The sequence below is a fragment of the Tachypleus tridentatus genome, chromosome 1 (assembly GCF_004210375.1).
Source record: "Tachypleus tridentatus isolate NWPU-2018 chromosome 1, ASM421037v1, whole genome shotgun sequence".
NCBI lineage: Eukaryota > Metazoa > Arthropoda > Merostomata > Xiphosura > Limulidae > Tachypleus > Tachypleus tridentatus.
The window spans coordinates 140,014,460-140,040,597 of record NC_134825.1 but is presented as its reverse complement, the minus strand read 5'-3'; the positions used below and the strand labels follow the sequence as shown (position 1 = coordinate 140,040,597).

At 32.6% G+C, this 26,138-nt stretch overlaps 1 protein-coding gene across 1 annotated transcript; it reads right to left on the bottom strand.

Moving 5' to 3' along the window:
- Nucleotides 1-628: 628 nt before the first annotated feature.
- LOC143225606 (uncharacterized) lies at nt 629-21,895 on the bottom strand. Its single transcript, XM_076455355.1, has 12 exons — nt 21,191-21,895; nt 19,180-19,243; nt 15,680-15,805; nt 13,111-13,259; nt 11,546-11,734; nt 10,375-10,456; nt 9,517-9,579; nt 8,514-8,585; nt 5,973-6,059; nt 5,451-5,574; nt 4,755-4,802; nt 629-965 (listed from the first exon to the last, which is right to left on the bottom strand). Exons 1-12 carry the CDS (start codon nt 21,703-21,705, stop codon nt 814-816), a joined length of 1,671 nt encoding a protein of 556 aa, XP_076311470.1. The 5' UTR covers nt 21,706-21,895; the 3' UTR covers nt 629-813.
- Nucleotides 21,896-26,138: the final 4,243 nt, after the last annotated feature.

Genomic DNA, 26,138 nt, shown 5'->3' with positions numbered 1-26,138 from the left:
TTTACAAATATTATGTACACAAGTGGTGGAAGGACTGATACTTGTGGGAAAATAAATATTTTAGAATGATTGTTATTTACTTTGTTTCAGACTTTTCTATGAGACAGGATGTTCGAAATCTGTCCGATTATGGTGTCACTAATATTAAGTTATTTCAGTTTGTATGTGATAATACAGTCAAGGTCTAAGAATACTCCTACGGTCACTTCATTATTAAAGAAGCTTAACAAACTAGTGGATCAGAATTAGATCTTTTGGTTTGTTTTATTTTGGGTATTATGGTAGTTATTGCTTTTCTACGTGACTGGGTAGTAAACAGTTAAAAGTGATAAGTTGATTACGCTTTCATGAAGTGATTTAAAGTAGGTCTGAAGCTTTTTTACTAAACAATATTTTGTTCCTTATCTATCCCTACTATTAAATGTTGTTAGAACAAAGTTCCAAAAATTTTGACATGTAGGGAAACTGGATAAAAGTCACTTTTATGGAATATCATAAAGTTATTTTAATAGATTAAATAACCTTTGGAAATGTTTTTTTTTTCTAGTACAGTTAATGTTGTTTCTTCACCATATATTTTTTTTTTCCAAAAGTTGAAAGTTACTTGTCAGTTAAGACATCCATTGGCTAAAGGAAACCACGTTTTTATTAGGAAGACACTGAATTAAGATATGCATCTACGAACAACATAAAGGATTTTTTTTTCAGGAAAAACAGATATTTTTCTCATCAAAAATGTTTATTTGAAAACAATAGTTTGATAACTAACAACTCAGCTAAATTCAGTAAACTGTGAGCTACAGAGTATTTATTTCACAGCTCATCTTTTTGTACTTTTACATGTTGCTGTGTTTCTGTTTCATCAACATTTTCAACCATTATCTCTTCTTCCAAGTCATCCAAATGGTTTTTGCTTTTCAAAAGTGGAGGTTCGGATACTTCCTCTGTCTTAAACTCAGTTTTGTCTACAATAAAGAGACCGACAATATATGATATAAATAGTAAAAATGTTTGATATGTTCAGTTCACAATGGAAGCCAACTTTGTACATATTACACACAGACTTCAATTCAAACATTTATATTAATAAATAACAAAACGTTATAGCATGATTTAACATTTTTGTGCTTATGTATTACATGATTATATATTCACATGAAAATTTTGATTTTATTTATTTATTTTGACAGTCTGAGGATTACGTTTCGACTTATTAGCAGAAGTATTGATCAGATTTATAAGGTAAAGGATAGGATTTAACTTTTTAACCATCATGCTTTAAAATGTCTGAATTTAACTTTTATCAATAGCTCAGCAGCAAGTATGAGGGCTTATAATGATACTAATGAGTTTAGATACCAGTGGTGGCCACAGAAAAGATAGCCCATTGGCTAGCTTTGAACTTAACAACAAAACCAACAATGATTTGCTTATAAAAAGCTACACAGTGAGCTATCTGTGCTGTTCCTACAATGGGTTATAAGTCTTCAGTCCTATCACCGTACCACTAGGACACATCTGATAAGTAAGAATAAGTTAATATGTATAGCTGTGGCTTTTGTATATCAATCATTGTTATGGTAAGTATCTCATATCAACTAAGTCTAATTATTAATCAATAAGTAATTTTATTATTTTTGTTGTCAGTAAGTCTGAAGAATTACAATGCTAAATGTCGGGTTTCAAAACCAGCGGTATTCACTGCACTTTATATTTCTTTTCAAAGTTTCATTAATCAATTAATTATTGAATGGTAATTATGCCAGTTACTCTGCTGCCATCTATAGGAAAGTCTTGAGAAAGAAAAATATCTGTATTAGCCTCTCTGCAATATTTTATACTAGACAAAATGGATGAAAATGAAATAATAAAATACAAATCACACATGAAAAGTAGGTTGTGTTTGTCAAAAAGTTGTGTGAAGCTGCTTGAAGACTATCTAAACCAGTAGTTCCTAATTTTTAAGAGACAGATTAAACAGAAGGCAGATAGTCAAAAAAATCTATCACTCACTGTTGTGTTACTCATCTCTAATGGAATGGTGATATCTGACTGTCACCCTTATAATGCACTCAATGTCTCAAACTGCAAAGCACAACTTTCTATTTTCTACATAATGGGACCTGAACTTTGGATCTACAAATACATATTCCAGCACACTAACTACTGGACCATATCAGCTTTAAGACAAACAAAAGGGTCTTCTACATCTGTACTCATAACATGCTCAGTTAACATTGCATAAAGTCAGCAAAACCTTGACAACTACTCAGCAGATAGCCTGATGTGGCTTTGCTATAAGAAAACTACTAACGAAAGAGATTCCTTTTGAGTGAATAACGCATCAAAAACAAATACAGGATTGAATCCAGAAATTGTCAAAAGAACTTTCCTGAACACTGCTAAAGCATATGATGCAAAACATAGGCTAAAAATAATTTATTTGTTGTTAAGCACAAAGCTACACAATGGACTATCTGTAGTCTGTCCATAGGAGGTAATGAAACCTTATTTTTAACGTTATAAGCCCTCATACTTATCACTGAGCTAGCAGAAAGCAACCAATCAGTAAGTTGTGTCAGGTTATCAAACATGTTAACAGTAAAAATATTAATTATCAGTTAATACGTGGCCTTAACTGGTCATATGTGCTACAGCCATCACTTTAGCATGTTTATAAATTGCTTCGTTGAGCCATAAAAGTACTGTTTGAATGTGAAAGACTGATATGTTATCAGAGATAAAAGAATTACTTTCACAGTTAATGTATGCAGTTGGTCAGCGTGTATTTCTTAAATTTTCTTATTCTTATCATTTGAATATAATTGTTATTCTGAATTTTGGAAGCGGTTAGGTTTCTTCAGAGTACAAGAAGACAAAAGTGTACAAGGTGGATAGAGTACCAAGAAAATACATCTTACTTATACATGTTTCTAGCTGATGCAATGAGTTTCAATATGCAGTTAATCAGGAAATAAGATATGTGACCTCTCAGTCTTACAGTAAAAGAAAACATCTACTTAGCTTGTTACCTGGAGATTAAAATAATTTAAAGAAAGCCAGCTTTCTTGAACAAAAATCAACAATGTATTGGGAAATCAGAATCACCAAGAGCAGAAGTTATATTTTCAAGACGAAAATGACTGCCTGTATTGTTCACAAAATGATATCCAGTTCTTTAAGTTTAACAAGAAAAATATCCCAAAGCGAGTTTTAAACAGTGGTCAAGAAAAGTAGTGATATCTTATAATCTCCTTATGAGAATAAATGTACATGGAATCTACTTTTATGAAGATCGAATAAATAAAAGCTGTGTTCATCCAGTTCTATATAGTAAAAAGACGAATGTGAAAAATTAGTGAGTACAGATGGAGAAGGAAAGTGTTATGTTGGAATGATGTGTTAATTGGTAATATTGGAGAAGGGAAAGTGTTGTGCTGGAATGATGTATTAATTGGTAATATTGGAGAAGGGAAAGTGTTGTGTTGGAATGATGTGTTAATTGGTAATATTGGAGAAGGGAAAGTGTTGTGTTAGAATCATATGTTAATTGGCTGGGTGGAAGGAAGAAAGTCCTGTGTTGGAATGATATGTTAATTGGTAGTGTTGGAGGACTAATGTTCTGTTTTGGAGGAGGACAGATATACTAAGATGAGTTGTTTTAGTGTCTTGATATATGTTGAGTATTGGTTAGTAAACATGCAAAAGTAAAGTACACTCCATCACAAAATGGTTGTCAGCCATGTAATAAAGGTTGTTGTCCAATATGCAAGTTCATAAAAATTACTACTGACTTCTTGTTTTCTACAGTCACTGAAGAAAGTACTTGAATATTACACATAACATCATTTACCTCCTATCGTGTTTGACATGTAATCATCACTAAGTAGTACAGACCCAAAGAACTCTCAGCGTCTTAACAATGATAAATATTCTGTCAAAAAAAATATCCCTGTTACCTAATACTTCAACCAACCCAGTCATTCTGTCAATGATATAATTTTCATCGGCATTGAAACAAGTCAGAAAACTAAAGATGATAGATAAATAAAGCTTATCAGGTTAACTTTTCAAATACCGTTCGACCTTGTATAATATGCCCAGATCCTGTAGACAGTTATCTACGATTGTTAATTAGTTCTCTGTCAGAAAAGTAAGTTGTTGTTTTCACACGTGGCGTGAAGTTTTTACATCACAATACTTATTATTTGTTTATAATTGTTTTTATCTTTTAGTTCTATGTACTTAACAATTTGATTTTAATTAGTTTTCAGTGTATGTTTTTATTACTACTCAGTATATGTTTCCTCTATCTGGGTTCCTATCATATCGTACAATGAAAATAAGCTACGTTAGCGACAATATAGTGAAAGGTGTTTAAAATACTCCTGGGTGTGATAGTCATCATGCCACCTCAAAGGGTGAGCATGTTTGGTGTGACGGGGATTCGAACCCGCGAGCTTTAGATTACGAGTCGAATGCCTTAACCATCTGGCCATGCCGGGCCTGTTAAGGAAAGAACAACGTCACATCAATATTAAATCAACTTAGTCAACGTTAACATGTAGGATTGTAATTTACGAAATGCGTAATATATGTGTTACACAAGGGAACGAACTATTAATGAAATATCCGAAAACTATGGAGCAACTATATCTGGTAATTTAGTGGTCTTACACAAGAATTGTTTTCAGTTACGTATACCAGATAAACATATTTAACTGTATGTGTGAGAGTTTTCTAAAGCTACTTACCACCAAGTTTTTCTTTATTTATTATTACTTTAGGTCTTCCTTTGCTATCTAAAACCACAAGAAAATTTTCATAAGATGATCAAAAAAGTAAAACCCGAAAAATAAATGATTTCACAAAATACAGCACGAAATGATAAAGATATCTATTCTCATTAGCTTGTTAGTTTGTAATCAAATAAAGGACAATAATAATAAAACTGGTTACAGTGTAAAATAATGTAAGTAGTGTGCATAAAAAATAATAAACCTCGAGAGAAAATTCATAAAACACGAAGCAATACTATTATATATATAGGTTTTACATAAAAGCCTTGAAAATAGAAAAAAAAAATAATCTCACTGACTGCATAAAGTACACTACTTTATTTCAATCGAATTAATTAATTAAGATAATACGCCTGACGTCCCTAAACTAGGAATGTTAATCTAGATATTAGTACGAGACTGCTTAAGCAGAATAGGCTTAAAATTGGTTTGGTGAATAAGTTCATGGTCCAACAAGAAACTCTTTGAATACTAGAATTAACCTTTGGCTCTGTAGATTAAAATGATTCTGTTGAAGCAGAAATTGTGCTCATATCATATTACAGATTCAATGTTGATATATTGCTTCTTTATACAATAAGCTATATTACGTAAATGACTTGTGTTATTCGTGAAAACATTAATATGTATTATATATACCATGATACATACCAAATTTTAAAGACCCGTCAACCTTTGCATCTTTTAAAATGTCATCGAATCCTTCTTCCAAAATCTTATGAAGTTCTTTCTCGTAATTTTGGGTTAATGATTTAGCAATATCTCCTATAGAAGACTAGAAATAAAAAAAGACCATTTCAGCAATACAATAAAACGGAGATTACAAAATATAATACGTAACACAGAAAGGATTTGTGAAATATTTCATATTTTATGGTTTTTGAACATTCAACTTTTTCAACAGCAATGAAGATTTTGGTCAATTAACAAATATAAAAAGGAGAAAGCGTTAAATAAATGTGTTTGAACAAATAACAAATGAATTACTTGTAAAGATAATTTATAAATGCTTGAAAATAATATATTTGCCTTCGGAACGTGTCCGTTTTTATAAAAAATATCCGATATTCAAAATAAGTATATTAATTTTAACAATATCCATAACAAAGACACTGGTGTGATATTTTGTTCTAATTTGCATACTCTTATCTAGGGGTGAGGGTCTAACTTTACCGATTTACTTGTGCTTTGTTGATCGTCCATGATATCTTTGAAATCTGCTTGTCTGTTGACAACTATCCCAGTGAGATAGTCCAGATCCTACAGAGATAAACATAATTCAGTAACGTTTCATTTAGAATAAATGTTCATTACTTTATAAACGTCGACTTACTAACACTGAAGTCTTATATTTCTATATGAAGCATTTTCTATATATCAAAAGATGTTTAACACATTTTTCTACAACTAGGGTATTTAGTGAATATTATTTTATTTTGATCACAATATTCGAAATATAGTAAAATAAATTAACCACAAAACGTATGTCTGAAATATAAATTTTGTCAAACTCTTAAAATAAGATTAAGATAAACGTCAGCATTTCAGGTAAATTATTATCCACCTGAGCCTTTCAGTAGTTTGATTTCTGAGTTAGGTTTCTCACTGCAATATTTATCTTATGATTCTACGAGTTTTTAATTTTATGGAGATTTCTGATTATCAAGATAGTATTGTTTTCATTACTAGCGTTGACTTGAAGCAGCCCTGTCTCATTATTTCCTACAAGATGCCACTTGAAGCAGCCCTGTCTCATTATTACCTACAAGGTGCCACTTGAAGCAGCCCTGTCTCATTATTACCTACAAGGTGCCACTTGAAGTAGCCCTATCTGATTATTTCCTACAAGATGCCACTTGAAGCAGCCCTGTCTCATTATTTCCTACAAGATGCCACTTGAAGCAGCCCTGTTTCATTATTTCCTACAAGATGCTACTTGAAGCAGCCCTGTCTCATTATTTCCTACAAGATGCCCTTGTTTTTATTCCTAATATTCTGTTAAGTGTCATGCGGAAACGGTAGAAATTTCCACCTGAAAATATAACCTCTACTTTACTGACTACTGTTTTTACACAAGTGTTTTTACATATGTTTATCATGAAAAAACGAACCTGTTAACACGAAAAACTCATCGAATAGTTTGGTTTGTTCTGAATTTCGTGCAAAACTGCACGAGAGCTATCTGTGATAGCCTTTCCTAATTTAGCAATAAAAACTAATCGAAAGGGAGCTATTTATCGCCACTCACCACCAATTCTTGGGCTACACTTTGATCAATGAATAGTGGGATTGACCATAACATTATAACTCCTCCACGGCTGAAAGGGCGAGCATATTTGGTGGGATGGACGATACACACGAAAAAAAACATCTAGAACCACCTCGATAAACTGTGCCCTGTCTTTTCATGAACGTGAATTAGTTTAGTAATTGAACTTGTTACAGTTAATGAAATCTAGATATTTATGTACAAGAGTTATCAACACCGTACGTTGTAGAGTAAGTAACTCGGGTTTAAAAAATATAGGTGGAAATGATGGTATAATTTATCTTACAACTGACATTTTAAAATCGTTAAATTATAGAGACTTTTCTCAGTTGCATTGACTCCTATGAGTTTGACAGAGTGTGTACTTAGTTATCTTATTAACTGTTAGCTAGCTTTCTTACATGAATGTATTAACATGTTTCAAGGATGTTATTCGACGTAAGGCATGGGTCTGTGAGAACAAGGTTGTAATGAGCAGTGTAACGCTTACCAATAGGCTTGTTCTGTATACAAGAACCATCAAGCAGGCATGTTCTGTATATAAGAACCATCAAGCAGGCATGTTCTGTGTACAAAACATCAAGCAGGCATGTTTTGTACACAAGAACCATCAAGCAAACATGTTTTATATACAAGAACATCAAACGGCTGTGTTCTATATACAAAAACCATCAAAAGGCTGTGCTCTATATATAAGAACCATCAAACAGTTGTGTTCCGTATATACAAGAACCATCGAACAGCTGTGTTATATATACAAGAACCATCGAATATATATATATATATATATAAGAGCCATCGAAAGCCTGTGTTCTATATACAAAAACCATAAAACGTCTGTTTTCTACATACAACAAACATGTGTTTTATATATACAAGAACCATCAAACATATGTTTTCTATAAACAAGAAACATCTCCTGTGTTTTCTCTGTATTTGTCTGAGATACATGAGCACTAAACAAGCAGCTTTTTTCTCATGTGTATACGTTTCATGTCTGTTTATGCTTAAAACGCATCATACCAATGTTATGCCCTTTGTTTTCAATCGATAAACATCTGTTGCATTAACACTTAGTCTGTTACCAAGAAGCTGTTGCTGCTAAACATTGTATGTTTCTTCATTATTTTCAATTTCTTATACAACGTGTCTAATGTTTTTATGTCATACTTCTTATATGAAATTGTGCTATTTTAAAAATAAGAAATAAAAAAATAAGTTGTGTTATAAAATTCATCACCTCAGGGATCGGAAAAGAACTAGTTTGTTAAGTTTTGATAACACTTTATTCAACTGTACAATGTCATTGTCACATTATGTATACTTGAAAATAAACAATACAAACTTAAAATAAAAAATTTAAAGGAGGAAAAAATAAAGGTGAACAATATATTTTCTGAGTTCAACACCTGTACATTATGTATAAATACTTTTGTTGTTTTTACCTTTTCTGTCAAGCCATCCAAATCTTCAGGAGAAATCATTTGGTCAGCATTTGTGTCCATCTGATTGAAGAACTGCAAAAATGTTAACAGAAAACGTTTCAATACAGATGTTATGCATATTATATATCTTTTAAAACTCTTATTTGTCATAAAGATTTATACAAAACAAAACTCTCACCCTTTATATTACTGATATAATAGTTGTAAACTAGTATCCAATTTCATTTTTTTTCTTACCAAAAATACTAATACAGCTTAATGTACATATACCAAAAAAAGGTGAGGAAAATTTTAAGTTCAAGATATAAACTACTATTAAACCAACTATTTTATATTAATTACATAGGCCTGCGACGGTTTTATTGCCTTGAACAGTTCACATGTTTTACACTAATGTCCGTATACTAAATCCGAAAATGATATCCATATTTCTCCATCACAAATAGGTTCTTCAAAAAACGTCTACGTAGTGTTACATAAGTGAATCATTTTTATTGAAAGCGAGTCACATTTTATTAAGTTTAAAATGTTGACAATCACTGGCTATAGTTCTTTGTACGCCAATCGCAATCTGAGGATCTTATCAATCGTTCTAGAACCCACGAGAAACACACCGCTTCTATATAAGCAATTAACAGCTGCATTACGAGTCATTCATAGATAGTATTTGTTTGTGCGTGTCATTTGATATTATTTTTTTCTTTTCAACACTATTTATTCGTTACTACGGCTACAACAGGTTATGTAAGCATTCTCTATTATATTTGTCGTAAATTTTTTTGTAAGTTTTATCGAAGTAAGTTTTTTTTTCTTTCCGACTTGTAAATAATCCTTACGTAATAGGGAAAATAAATATTATTTTCAAAATTTGCGAAGCTTAATCATTAAAAAATCGTTATTAAAACCACACCTATTTTTATCAAGTTTAAATTCGCAGGCCTGTGTTATCATTGATCAAAATATAATATCGTTTTTTCCCTCAGATTATTTAATTTTAACCCACCTCTTTGGCTGTTTGCGAACATTCTTCATCCCAGGTTACTAGATCTTTAAATCTCTTTTCATCCTTAAACAGAAGTGGACAATATTTCGTTTAATTATGGTTGAGAGCAGTTCATACATTATGAACATTCTATGCCTACTAAGTTAAAGAAGAACTTTCAATTTCAGTTTGAACCAAACTGCTGTTTCGATCATCCTATTCGTATGTGGAGTGTTCACAGATATTGTCCCATTACTTACTACAGCGTTACAAAAAATGTATAGTAAAGCATTAAACATCAAACATTATTACCTTTGTATGCATGTAAATAAATAATTAAACCACAATTGTAACGTAATGCATAGTCACACAAACCTTTGAGTCGTAAAGATAAAATCTAGTAGTGAATGAACTTTTAAATAATAAGAATGTAATCAGCTTATCTTATCAATATAACTTTCTAGAGATATTCTATATGTTGTTAGCTTCATTTTCATAATGGCGGTAGAAATAACTTGGTGAATATTGTTCATTTTGTGACGTATTTTGTTATTTAAAAGGAAGATTAAGCTATGCGTAATGTGATTACTATTTGTTTTCTTAGATCCAAACCATAAAACTGTTTTTGATCGTTTATTTAAAAGAAAGGCTTTAAAAATGTCTCAGTATAGAATAGTAAATACAGTAATATCAACACTACATTCTAAACCTTTATAATGAATCCACTAGTGAGTCAGAAGTAAGTTTATAGACTTACTGCTCCCCTGAGGGCTACAGTGCATATATTCTAGTGTGTTTGTTTGTGCTAAAACAAATAAATAAATATACACATTCGATGACTTTGTTTTAAAATCAGAATTGTTTTGGCTCGTATCTTACCTTTTTTAGCCTGTCTTCAAATTCACTGAATGTCAATTTTTGTAACTTTCCTTCATCAAAGAAGAACTGAATGAACTCGTGACTGAAACAAAATCAAGCAGTATGAATCCCAAAAATACGATCCCTAAATCAGACTTTTTATACTGTGATTTGTGTAATTCACAAAATATCTCATTAATAAGTGTTTCACTAACAGTGCCAGCGTAAGCCTAGTAGTTGAACTGATATTGTTTGTTAAAACGTAAAAACAGTAGTTAAACTGACTATAACTTGTTTGTAACAATCTAAAAACACTTGTTAAATAGACCATCTCATTTTATGTAATTGATTTAAGCATAAGAGGCACATAAGTCTTATATTTGTGTGTGTGTGTGTGTATTTGAGGGGTGTCACTGCCGGGAGGAGTCACTTTCAGCTGCTATATGAATAAACTCTCCTCAGTGAAACACATACACCATCTTTTACTCCCTCTGTCGTCATATATGTAACGATATGTATAATATCTTTAACTTGGTAAGAATAATGCTCTGTGAGAAACTGTTTGTGGAGACAAAGTCTCCTATAAGTAACGCCTCTAGATTTATGTTGACTGATTATCACCATTGTATTTAGTTTGTTGTTCTTATGGTGTTGTAATTATCCATGCTTGTGCTTTAAGACACACTGATTACTGTTGTCTTTAATCCTATTATAAGTATTACTTGCTTCATTAGATTCAAATCATAAAAGTGCTTTTTGATCGTTTATTAAAAACTGTCCCCAAAAGGTTTTAGTATAGAATAGAAAGACATAAAGGATAGTACCATCAATACGTTCTACACTGATACAACCTGAAATATAGTGTCACGAGTTAACTATGATTGGATACAAAAATTAAAATGAAGAGATCTCCACATCCACAAATATAAAAACATTAAAAAATATCCAGACTTCTAGAGAGTCTATGAAATATCATTTTATGAATACGAATAGATTTAAAATGTTTTTCATAATCTTACAAATTCTGTTGTAATTCTTTAAGTCTTTAAAAACTAAAATTAGTCGTTTTAAAATAATAAACGTTTAATTTCGATTTATTCCATTAAGTAAACATTATTGATTTTATCAAAGTTTTGTATATTGAGAACAGGTCTTTCCCTAGAGTTGAATATTTATAAACATTTTGACCTACAGTGCAATGTTTTTGAAAATACCAAACACGTCGTCCTTTGGGTCTCCAGCAAACTCTCCCTGAGATAACTTTGTGTCATCAGATACGTCACCACACGTCTTCTTGGAAGGAACAATAATTTTACGGTTCCAGTAAATTGATAAAGATATACTTCGAGCATCTTTTGACAGAGATGTAATTTGGTACAGCCTAAAGTACAAGGTTACAAGTTAATTATGATTAGCTGAAAACTTAAATATCGAATCAAATCTCCAAGTAACAAATGTAAAAACATAAGAAAATGGTCCAAGAGTGGATAGTTTTTGTATTAAAACAACAAAACAACCATTTAGTTATAGTCCGTGTACAAAATATAAATGTCATTTCTGTCTAATCGTACATCACTTTCAAAATTACTGGTTTTAATATCTTTGTTGTTAAATATGTGATTTGTTATTTTGAAGACAAGTTACATTTCAGTTAAATGTTAACTTATATAAAGGAATAGTAAACTAATTTGCTTTCATGTCGTAATAAAGGTGTCCCGGTAGGATAGCGGTAAGTTTGCGAACTTCCAACGTTAAAATTCGAGGTTCGATTTCTCGCGGTAGATAGAGCATATAACCTAATGTGTTTTTGCTCTGCAACAAACAAACAAACGTCAACGAACACATGTCGCGATATCTGTTAGAGTTGTATGCCATTAAAATATTGAGCATGGCATATACTATAATGATATTAATGTAGAATCGAATATTGAAATCTTGTAATTTATCAGCGTTTGGAAGACCGACTGCCCTAAATTAAATAATAGGACAGTTTTGATTTTTAGTGATCGTGTCGTGGAAACCAGTCGTGAGACTTTTGAAAGAATAGTGGATTTTTTTTGTGTGTGATGTAGAAACGTTGTACTTTTGTTGTTTTGTTGCAAAACTGTACAGTTGGCTTTATTTCCTCTGTCCATAACGGGAAATCGAACCCCGAAGTGAAGCGTTTCAAGTCAGAAAACTCGTCGCTGATTCATGGGAAACGTATACTGAATTTACTTTTCCAACATTTCTGTGTTCACCAGAATAAACAAACGGGCCATGTTCATTTGTTCGCTTTTATTTAATGCGTTATTCGTAACTGAAACATGGAGTTAGGGACACAAAGAGAGATACGATTTCTTTAAAGCTTTAAATATAGAAAGATCTTATCTTACTATAAATCATACAATCACTGAAATGTAAATATCGTTACACTCAATCCCAAGCCATATTACAACTATAGCGGATAGTCCATTTATCATATATAAAATTACGATTGTATTAAATTCCAGTTCATACTGCAGCTAAAACAGAGATCCAAGTGATCGGATATCCATGATTGCCACACGACCAAGGAACTCTTAATCTGAAACAGTTGCACCAGTTCGTCATAAAAATGTTCAGTAAACAAATTTAAATAAAATGTTTCCATACTTAAAACGTCACTATATTATTATATAATTATTGGAAGCTTTTCCTCCGTGTTCAGTTTGCCTTTTACTTTGAAAGACTGCACCATTTAAACTTAAGTGATAAGAGCTAATGATCATGACTTACCAATGTGCTGGAATGAACATGCATTTTCCAGGTGCAAGAGTAGCTTGATGGTAGACAGGAACTTCTCCAAGAGCAGGATATTTCTGGAAGTCAACATTCTCCACATTGACTCCTGATTCTGACCCATTCTTTTTGTCTAGTACTTGGGACTAAAAAGTAAAGATTTTTCTCTCTTAAATTACTATAGTTTTTACACATATTTTCACTCATTTTCCTTTAACTGTTTTGCTTACTAAAATATCCCTCTCTGGGACAGTAGTAAGTCTTTAGACATACAACGGGGATCCGATTCCCCCATCGTAGACTCAATGGATAACCCAACGTGGCTTTGGTCTAAAACAACAAACAAGTACTAAAAATATTTACAATTAAATAAAATAACTACGCTTTTCAGTAATATCGTAACTGAATCCAACTCAGATGAGACAAAATTCTATGGAAGCTTCTCACCCTCTATTCCCGTAATAACCATATGAACTAAGTATTGGGATTGAAAATGTTTTGTATTATTTTATTAAATTATTAAGATATTTTAATTGCAGGTCATATGTTTGGATTATGAAGCTTATATTTCAGTCTTTTCTAATGTCATAGCATTTAATATACCGTCAATTCATGATGTTAGGAAAATAGAAATGTTAAAAATAAATTAAAGACAACAATAACAACTTATAACTAAGTATTTCGAAAGGTAAACATTTCTTCTGCCGGGACCGACTGGGAACGTAGTTTTAAATAGCTCTTATGCTAATACCACGAACACTATTCTACATTTACTGGCCATTTTATTAGGAGTCCATTAATTTCTGGTTGGACCACTTTTTGCCACGACTAGAGATTAGACATGTTGTGGCATAGACTTCATAAGATTTTGGAAAATGTTTTGCTTTAAAGTAATCGATCCATCCAATGATCTAAAATTAACATGGAAATTTCAGTCAAGGATTATAGTAGTCTATGTCCATATCAAAGATTCTCAGTCGGATTGAGATCCGTGATTACCTAACTAAGGACGATGGCTGATATCACTTTTATGAATTTAAAACCACTCTAACTAATACAAGTGCATTGTATTGCATCGTCTTGAAAAAGTCTTGTCTATTCTAAATGTCATTCATCCTTTTAAGGACTCAAATCTCTACATCAGTACTCCAAGTATTTTGCAGTGTAAAACAACACAAATAGCATCAGATGCTATCGTATGGTTTTCTTTATATTTTCATAATAAAAACCTTATAAAACACAACCAGATGTTTTCAGTACTTCAGTGTCCACAATATGCACTTTAATGATAACTGGTCCCAAGCTTTCCTATTTGACATAAATGTTTATAAAATACCAACAGTTCATTCATCAATGATTGGCGATGACAGTTTTCATAGTATCATAATTATATCCTGTTTGAATTAACTCTACTGATAGATCTAATGTGATAAAATTTGTCTTTGAAGAGCCGATCAATGAAAAGATCTTAGCTAACGATGATTTCTTTAAATAGGAAAGCATCACTTTGTCTCCACTGAAAGTTTACCCCATTGTCTTGCAAACATACCATGATATGACAATAACTCTGCAATTTCAAGGCTCAAGTAATCAGCATAAACATCATATGATGAAGTAGTGTACTCCTGTACCAATATGTATTCTCAATACACTTCAAGAGCATCTTTGTGCTAAGTACTTAGGTTTATCTATGATAAAACTTTACGGACCTAATGTTTATTTAATACAAATAGTTGTCGAAATATCTACTTCTACTATATGTAACACTGTACTTCTGCTATCAATGTCAATACTATATGTAACACTGTATTTCTACTATCAATGACAATACAGTTTATTAACACTTTCCGTAGACTGTCAATATGAAGACAGATTATGGACACTATCCTTCGACTTTATATCAATATCAAGAAAGTTTATTAACACTATTATTCGACTAGTTTTTAATGCATATTTATTGAAAAGTTACATATAACAGCTACTAGTGTCGTAAGTTTCAAATAAACACAGAATTTAACTTATACTTTTAATTCAATTACTTTGAAAAGTGAGAAAGAAAAATGGTTACGACACTCAATTCGCAATCTGCGAAACCTCTTAATGAACATGTACGCTCACTTTTCTTTGATAAAGTGTAGCCAAAAGAGTTTACAGTGGGTGTTTTTTGACTTATCTTCCTTCTCTGTACTCTATGATTGCTAAAGTAATTTGAAGAGGTCGGAACTTACATATTAGTTTGTTAGTTTTAATAAGTTCTCTTCAGCATCATAAACGTTAGCACTCAGTTCTCTCTCTTTGTTCTTTTCATGCAACAGAAACGATAGTAAAGTGATTGGTCTAAATACATATTTATATGGTGTTCAATTTAACAAGGGTGAAAACTGTGGTCAAATTATAATCACGAAATGAAAGAAGCAAAGAGACAAATAATTGTAGAACCTATCTTAATCACCTGTGTTGTGCAACTTCACAAACACTTAGAGATATAGCAATTAAAATCAAAATTAAAAAAACAACTCTTCATACACACACATATATAAAGAGAGTCAATGAAGAATATACATACTCGTTTAGGAAACTCTGCAAAGTTAATCAGAAGGATGACAGCTTCGCCATCAAACTGACAATGAAGTTGTTCCTGGTCCTCAACACGAAGAGGATGATGCCAAATCCCATGGTGATACAGAAAACGCTAAAGTCAAATTAAAAACATACACTAAATTTATTAGGCTTATGAATTTATGAAGTTTGACATCGAAACAGTCATCTAATAACACTGCACAACAATTTTTTTAAAAGTTTTTGTTGATTGTGACAGGTACCTGGTGGGTATGCACAAATATAGTTTTGGTTTTGCTTCATCGCGAAGGAACTCTGAGAAATAGGCACTTAACTGTTTACCGGTAATAACGGATTTAATTGTGTTTATGTTTATAATACGCTATTAAGTTCAACATAATTAAAAGTGTTTTGCTCCTGATTTTCGTTTGTATTCAATGTCCAGTGCATCACGTTGCAGTGTCCAACAGTAGTCAGCAAGCATTGACGGATTCCAGTTACCCTGATATCGTTTTTCCATTGTAGCAAAACTGAAGATTTCGATGAAACGGTACGTGATTGGCAAATTTGGATGTGATTTTCGTTATCAGCACCCAAAAAGCTATAAGGAACACCCAACAGTGTTCAAGAAGCAAAAACTTTGTTGTGCAGTGTAAGTAGTTATTGAAAACTCATAAAACTTTGTTTAGTATTGTCTACAAAAGGATATGTTACTTAAAGGTTCACTCTAGGAGTAAGAACGCCATTTAATAGTTTAAATTCCCCTCCCTCCATACTAAATGAATAATTTATAAATAATAAGTATATATCGATAACACTATGTTGAAAACATTTTAAACTTGTTTACAATAAGCCCTGAAAGTTTAAAGTATTGGTAAACGAGTTTTGGTGTGTTCTTTAACACCATAGGTGAAAGCTTCTAGCAGAAAACACGGGGTGTGAAGCAAGAATATAAGCAGTTTGTTTCGAAATTTAAACGTAAACCTAACAAACAGGTGACTAAACAAAGTTGAAATGGGCGGCAATTATCTAGTTCAGAGTGACACTTAAGGAAAAGTCCTGGAAGAATAACCTACTAAAGAAGCTCAGGTTGAATGGACGACGTTTCAAAATACTTTCGTCTTCAAATCATTTTATATCAAACTCAAATCCAAAACACATAAATGAATAAAGTACATTTATATAAAATACATGGCAGTCATTTAGTTTTAAGAAGTTTGTCAGATTTCTAAGGAATTACTTAATGTTTTCCCACTGTGGTCTCAGGGATATTTTATACCTTTTCAACTTCTACTGAATATAATTCCCTGACTTTTAACTGGGTTAACCCAACAGTAATTGTATTTAATGAATTCTAAACGCGATCTGGTGGGCAGAGCACAGATAACCCATTGTGTAGCTTTGTGCATAATTCAACAACAACAACTTACGCATTTATATTTCGAATCTTCGAAAAAGGTAAGTTGTGCTATGCAGTTTCCAAAATCGTAACGTACTTGACATCATTGGTCATGTGTTTGTAATGTCATAAATATAAATTGAGCTCTATTCGTTCACTTTCGCGAACAAAAGAATAAAATAACCGTAACGAAAATAATGCGATTGGTTTGTTTGTTTGTTTTGAGTTTCGCGCTAAGCTACATATTATAATGTTCTCACGGCTGAAAGAGCGAGGATATTTGGTGTGATGGGGAATCGAAGCTGCTACCCTCAGATTATGAGTTGAGTGTCTTAACTACCTAGCCATGCCGCGCCCAAAAATAGTTCGAAGTTTCAAGTAAAGAGCACGAGCGTTTTGCTTATAATTTCTTAGTCTAACTCTTTAAAGCATGCTTTGATTGGTTTGTTTGTTTATTAATTTCGCGTAAAGCTAATTTTTCTCAAGTTTATTTACATCTGATTTCTCTACTATATTGATCCAAACTCTCATCTTCTAAATGCCATTTTATTATTTGTTCTCAATTCATATTCTCTGTTATAACACCATTTAAAATTAATAATTATTTGTATTATTTATTTAATGATTTATTTCTTCAATAACGTGAAATTGTTTCAGAGTTTTCTCTAATCATGTTAGCTATCTGGCTACTTTGGATCGGTCTTTCTACTGTTAAAGGTGTATTTTGAAAACTCGTTACAAGGCAAAACCGAGAGTGGATTACCATCCGCTACCCTTGCAACTGTCTATTTCACCTTAAAAAATTTTGACATTTCAATATTATTCAAGTAATAATACAGTATATCATGTTTCTCTTACTGCAGTGCTAAACCCAATTAAAAATAACGTATTACAAATGAGTTGATTATATTTTACTAACGCTTTCCTCGCCAGTTTTCCAACTACTAGTATTCTTTAATGAATTTAAGAGTTGCCCATCTATCATCACCTCTTCAAAATATTTATTTGAGATTTTTTAGTTCTTTAAATATAACACATTATATCTCGTTTCTTTTCGCAGTTTTCTTACTCCACTTACAGAATTTACCCTTATTTCCAACATGATCACGTTTCAAACGTTATAGCAGACGATGCAATATCATTATAAATAAAATCACTGTGCAACAAGGTTCGTCTTACAATTATCACGGAATGGTGATCCATTTTTGCGCATTTATCTTATGTAATTCTACTACCCCTATTTTCACCTACTATGTTTCCATTTCGCTACATGTATGGTTGCTAGCTTCCTATAATTTAACCATATTATCATAGGCGGTCTTACCTTTTTGGACATAATAGGAAACTGCCGAGGCCCCACACATTAAAGAGCCCCCTTTTAATCTGCATGTGAGTTTTATTATTACGGACTCCATTTACCGAATTCTGCCAGGGGCTTCAGAACGACTAAGACGTAGTACAGAACTATTTATGTTACTTACTAAATTTTGGTAAATTTATCAAAATGTGCTCTTGCAACATCAAATCTAAAAAACGTTAGCGTCACCAGTATAGCTACACTTTTAATACTTGATATTGCTGTACTGAAGTCATTTTCTGACTTTACATCTAAAAGTAACAATCTATGTTTGCTGCCGAGGCCTGGCATGGCCAGGTAGGTTAAGGCGTGCTATTTGTAATCTGAGGGTCGCGGGTTCGCATCCCCATCGCGCCAAACATGCTCGCCCTTTCAGCCGTGGGGGCGTTATAATGTTACAGTCAATCCCACTATTCGTTGGTAAAAGAGTAGCCCAAGAGTTGGCGGTGGGTGGTGACGACTAGCTGCCTTCCCTCTAGTCTTACACTGCTAAATTAGGAACGGCTAGCGCAGATAGGCCTCGAGTAGCTTTGTGCGAAATTCAAAACAAACAAATCTTTGCTGCATGATGGGTTTGTTTACTTTTTACTGAGTTGATAACTAGATCTATGTTATTTTACCATTCAAAATAACATGTTTTCGCAGTTCATTTTTACTACATAAAAGAAAGCCTGTACTAAACTATAACTAACAGTATAATTTCAACAACTTAATATTACACGAGGTTTTAGATAAATAAAAGTTTCCCTACCGTTTTGTGAAGTTCCTTAATTACGTCATTACATCTAAGACAACGAGGTAGAGGCAAAAGCATCCTGGAAAATAAACCAATAACACATTAAAATCCAATTTACTGTATATTTATTGCATAAATGTAAAAATTTCTTACCTTTGCATAAAGGACCTTTACAAAACAAACTATTCAATATATTAGTGTATAATTTCACATATTTTTCCATAAATGATAAAGACTGCAATGGCGAAATATTAAAAGCCAGACGCTTGTGGTAAAAAAACTCAGAATTTTTTTTATCCAAGTTCTCTTTAATTTATTCATTTTGAACTGTAAATCAGAGGTGAGAAAATAGTATTTTAAGTCTATCTTTTGACCCCAAAACACCCTGCTCAATAAGATTTTGGTTTGTTCTTTTTTAATTTCGCACAAAGCTACATGAGGGTTATCTGCGCTAGCCGTTCCTAATTTAACAATGTAAAACTAGAGGGAAGGAAGCTAGTCATCACCACCCACCGCCAACTCTTAGGCTACTCTTTTACCAACGAATAGTATGATTGACCGTAACACGCCTGAAATGGCGAGCATGTTTGATGCGACGGGGATTCGAACCCGCGATTACAAGTCGAGTGCCTTAATCACCTGGACATGGAAGTCTTTTGTGTAATACCAGATATAATCAATTGGGTTGAACGATGAAAGATCTGAAATGCTATATTTACACACTTAAGATTTAAAATAATAAAATTACAAAATAAAATACAGGAACATCTTGTTTGTTTTTGAACTTCGCACAAAGCTACTCGAGGGCTATCTGCGCTAGCCGTCCCTAATTTAGCAGATTAAAACTACAGGAAAGGCAGCTAGTCATCACTGCCAACTCTTGGGCTACTCTTTTACCAACGAATAGTGGGATTGATTGTAACATTATAACGCCCCCACGGCTGAAAGGGCGAGCATGTTTGGCGCGATGGGGATGCGAACCCGCGACCCTCAGATTACGAGTCGCACGCCTTAACACACTTGGCCATGCCGGGCCCGCAGGAAAATCATTTGAAGTTTACGTATTTTTTTCAAAATAAAGTTTTTGTTTGCGTGTTCGTTGTTAAAGTTTATTTATAGAACCTTTATAAAATATCTGTTGAAACTTATTTCTATTTTTACGGCTACAAGGTTCTTAACAAATGGCTCATAAAATTTAACTTATTTACCCTTAAGAAGGAAGTTTGTTACGTTTATAGAGGTTACGAAAGTTTATCAAATATAAGATAAGAAACATTCTCAATATGTTTTACACACAGCCAGGGATATCTCATCTTGGTATCTATGAAACATGGTTCTCTATTTTGAGAGATATTAATTCAAGAAATTCATTATTATTTTTGCTAATGGCAAAAAGTAAATGATTTTTAACAATAGAATGTATAAATTTATTAGCGATTAGTACCAATAATTCCTCTCAATGGCACTTCCCCTCGGTGGACAGAGCAGATAGCCAGATGTGGCTTTGCTATAAGAAACACATTCAGTGGTAGAACGGTATATCTGCCAAATTATAATACTAGAAACCAGTTGTCGATACGCGTGAGGGCAGAGCACGGATAGCCCATTGTGCTGTTTTGTGCTGAACTTCAAACAAACGTGTAGTACAAGCATGACAGACGTTGATAGCGCTACCTATACGCATTTTTCTGAAAATAAATAGTTAAACTTGTAACATAACCGAAAAATGATCAAAGACAACAATTCCATTTTTATATGAATGCAAGTAGTTCATCAACTCTTCGCGTAATGCTGTAAAAAAAAGTATAAAAGCATAAACACGTAATGTTAATTAATTTTACACTAAAAACAATCGAATAATTGTAAAATATAACATCTGTAGTAAGGATATTTAACAACAACTATTGTTTTTGTTATTGCTAAATTACGTTTGAGATTATATAAATTAATGAGAAAACAGTGAAATATATATAAATTTAGTTTACACTTTACATTTCCAGAAATAAAGCGTGGAAAGCAAACTCACTTTATGGAGTCTGGAAGTGGAGAGTCTAAGTAAAGATTTTCTTCTCTATAACGTTGAATGAATTGACGAATCGTCATTTTACCGACAATATGTCCATCTTTACGTGACCGAACCTTCATAAATACTGTGTAAGCTTGTGAAAGTGAAGCAATGCTGGCATCAGATAATCCGTATATATTGACAAACTGGTCAAGTGCAGAAGAAATAACCACAGGGGAACTGGGTATAACGAACTCATTGTAGAATTTGGTGACAGAAGGATAGCCTTTGTGAACATCAATCTTTTTCTGTGGAAACTTCAATCCTAAAGGCTCCATGTAACCAGGCCATCGACTGGGTTCATCGTCTAGATTAACGACTAATCGTGTCCGTTCTTGTTTTTCTGTCGAAGGTAAGTTTTCTTCAATATCCTTTTTGTCAGCATTTTCTCTATCTGTACACCAAACTGCTGGATTTATTGTGGACAGAAGTACAGTAAAACAGACCAGTACAGTTAGTGGACAAGCACGTGTCATAACTGCTAGAGATAATTAGAGTGTTTAATTTAACTTTACTTTACTTAACTTTAAAGAAACGATAGATGCAGTGTTCGTCAAGTTTCATGAATAGAATTACTTACACGTCACTTCTCCCCCTCCCCACACCGTATGCTGTGCTACATTTTAACCGTGAGAGAACACACATGTTCGTTTGATAAACGGTGGTGAGACGGATACATAAAATACTATGCTGATAAAAAGTACACTAGGCACTTGATGAGAACTTCCATCGTTTGAAGGAGTTGTGTTAGCAGTCTCAAGCTTATGGTATCAAATTATCTACGCGTCTTTGTTGAATGCGATAGCGTTAAGAGTCGTTGTTTATAAAGAACTGTTGCAAAGTACAGAAACAAGGAGGTACGCAATGAAAACTCGTGAAATAAAGCAAAGGGAAATATACTAAGTTTAAATGTTAAAAATAACTACAATTCTGATATGAAATTTAAAACATCAAAAGATACGTTTGTAAGAATAACTGTTAAAATATCATTACATTTACAATTTCTTCATATTATCAGCAATCCTTGTTTTGATAGGAAGGCCGTGAAATAAGTTTCATAAACACACTGTGTTGGATCAAGATATAACTTTTATATATTTTTTAAAGTCGTTTCAAAACGTATACATTGTTCTAGTATAAAGAAAAAGTGGTTAAAACATCGATATCGTAATTGTTTGAATTTACCATAAGGGAAGAATATGAAATAATAAGTTGTGATTAATTTTGGGCGTGATCAATTTTATTTGTCACTTTATTAAATCATTTTGTCGTTCGTAAGCTGATCTAAAAGCCATAAACTTACTAATAATTATATGTTTATTGGTGTTAAAAGCATTATGATGTGGCTAAAGAGAAGTAAGCTTCTTGTAAAACCTAATTTATAAACTTTGTGAGGCGAGATATCAGTTTTATGTAGCCTTTCAGTGGCACAGCGGCATGCCTGAGAACTTAAAACGTTAGAAAACGGATTTCGATACCCGTGGTGGCAGAGCACAGATAGCCCATTATGTAGATTTGTGCTTAACTATAAACAAATGAATCAGCTTCACGTAAAGCTGATATGATATAACCGACAAAAAGAATAATATAGATTTTCTTGAGGAGCCCATTACGGTGTCCCTCGCTACTAGCTATGTTTTTTATTCTTATAATTCGAACGAAAAAAATAAGATATAATCTTGAGCGGGTATTTGCAAACAAGAGTGGTCAATGAAACAGCATCTGGCTTTTCATTCTTTTCTTAAAAAGAATTGCGAAAACGTGGAATTAATAAAAAGTAAAATGAGATGTGGATGAGGAAATTGTTTAGTTTCATAAATCAATTAACGAAAAATAAGCAAACTAAGAGAGTTTATCATTTTTGCCTTTAAATGAAATATGGAGGTAGTCTTGAGAGAACAACATGGTAGCTTGCGTTGCCACGACAATCAACACAGAAATATAAAACTTGAAGATATATGAAATACTTCATCAGCTGTGTCGTGTTATTTTTTTGTACAAAACGGAGCTTCTATGTTGTTTTTTAACTATTTTGCCTAATTTATTAAGGCTTTCCTTGAACATAAGTACCTTATAACAAGACTACTACTATAGTTTAAATTGAAAGTTTGAATATCACAAGATGTTTAGTTACAGTCCATTGAATATAAATGACATTGATATAACAATTATAGACAGATAGATAAGTGTGCTGCATTCAAAAAATTGTGAATAATAAAATAAATAAGTCACGCGACAACCACAACCAATAAAAAGTCGAGGTAAAAAGTCAAATACACAACTTCGTTTCTACATTACTTAATGTTACGTCGGTCTTGTAATTCCACCAAAAAGTGATCCATACATTCAAGATTTAAAGATGTGTCTCCATAACCGACACCACTGGTACAGCGATATGTCTACGAACATACAATGTTACAAACCAGGTTTTGATACCCGTTGTAAGCAGAGTACAGATAGCTTATTGTGTAGCATTTTGCTTAATTAGAAACAAGCAAACAAAGTTATAAATGTGCAAAATCAGAGATCTAGAATTTTAAAAATAGGAGTATCCCTTGTACTTAAGACACGGACTGTGTAGTCGTGGTGAGGCTCCAAAATCGTTAATAAAGTCTTCAACATCTGTGCAGCCTTATTAAACAAGTGTCAATAAAAATTTTCAAAATAAAGTTAGCTGAAGATCCTTTTGTGATTTTTTAAAAAATATATTACATTTTCTTATGAATACTGTGTAATTAGTTGTGAATGAGAGAGATCATGGTTCGACTCCAATTATTACAAAAAGTAGTAATAATAAAAAAATTAAACTCCGCATTTTGGGGCCGTAGGCATATTATAAGAGTGAGAGCCAAATACCTCAATTCGATTAGATTATCCCAAGAGTTAACGGTGAGTGGTGTTAACTTGCTTCCTTCCCTATGGTCCAGCCCCCCAGTGGCTCAGCAGTATGTGTGCACTCTTCCAACGCTAAAAACCGGGTTTCGATACCCATTAAGTAGCTTTGTACTTAATTCAAAACAACAACCCTATAGTTCATAATACTGACATAATCGTCATTTACTTTTGATAATTTTTAAAACAATAGTCTAAGAATACCAGATTATAAAACTGATTAACCATGTCTAAAGCCTTCATCAGCAAATCAAATGTTAAGAAATTCCAATAACGTTGATAAAAAATATCATCTTAGATACATAAACGACTTTTTCTTCCCCTATGACTTTGTAAAAAGTGAAGGAATTTATAATGCTGAAAGTCATATTTTGATACCCGTGGTAGTCAGAGCACAGACAGCATGTATTGTAACTTTGTGGTTAACAATGCCTAGTGGTTAGGGCAATCGGCTCATAATTTTTGTTATCACAGTTTCGAATTCAATCACCGAACGTACTCTCCTTTTCAGCCGTGAGGATGCTGTAACGTTACACACAATCCCACTATTCGTTGATAAAAGAGAATCCCAAGAATTGGCGGCTGTTGGTGTTGGCTAACTGCTCTTCCTTCAGCCTGTTACTTCAAAATTTGATACATCTTGCCCACATAACCCTCATGTAGCTTTGCGCAATATTCAACAAAACATCAACAACAAAAACGAACTAAGGTCCAGAAAAGGGATCATATTCGTGTATTATGATACTATAGATATGAATCTGTATTTTATTTCTATTTCCTCTACAAATGTGAAGCCTTGCGCTCTTGCGTAGTGAATTAATTAGTGGCTTGAACAAATACGTTGTCGTAGTTGGACATGGGTTTCAAATATCCATGGCTTTATAGATAACATTTACAACTAAGTTACAGAAGTCATCCAGTTTTGGATAAGATAAAACTTGATATTAGCTTAGTTATTAAGTAAGATGAAACTTGGTCTGTAATTGATAGAAGGTATTATTTTAGTTCTTAATAATATAAAACTTGTTCTGTAATTGGTAGTTGATATTAGCCCAGTTTTTAATAAGATGAAATTCGGTCAGGGTAACTGGTAGAGGACATAAGCTCAGTTCTTTGTAAGATGGAGCTTAGTGTGTAACTAGTAATAGATATGAGCCTGGTTATTAGTAAGATAAAACCTGGTCTGTAATTGGTAGCAACTGTTAGTTTAATTGTTAAACTTAAAACTTGGTCTGTAACTGTAGGAGATATTAGCCTAGTTCTTGATAAGATAAAACCTGGTATATAACTGCTAAGAGAGATTAGGTTAGTTCCCAATAAGATGAAATCTGGTCTGTCACTGGTACGAGATATTGGCCTAGTTATTAGTAAGATGAAACTTAGTCTACAGCTAGTGGTAGCTATTAATCTAATATTTAGCATGATAAAATTTGGTCTACAGATATTGGTAGTAGTAGATATTTGCCAAATTCTTGAAAAAGCAAATTTTGTGTAATAGCGAAAAAAATATTGTATTACAAGGAAAAGGTGTATGGGTCTACATTTAATAAATAACTAAAACGGAACACACTCCCACCGCTAGAAACCGGGTTTCGATACCCGTGATGGGCAAAGCACAAATAGTTCATTGTATAGCTTTGTGCTTAATTTTAAAACAAACAATCAAGAGATAATATATTTAATAATTTTAATTATAAATGTAAGTAAGCGCTGTGTTGCTATGTATCCGCACAAATTGCACATCGTCCAAAAAACTTTCTAATTTCTCGTAAGCATAAGTGAAACAAATTGCATGAAATAATTTAGTACTTAAATTTTAAACATGATTAAAAGCAAGAATCTAAACTGAGTTTTCCGATGATGAAATGTACAGTTAATATTCTTTAGCAGTTCTTTATACACTATAACCTCTATTGCAAATAATATACACCAAGTTAAAGAGATCTAATGATTGTCAGATGTCATTATGTATGTTTAAAAGTATCTTCACACAACAAAAGGCATGGACATAGAACAG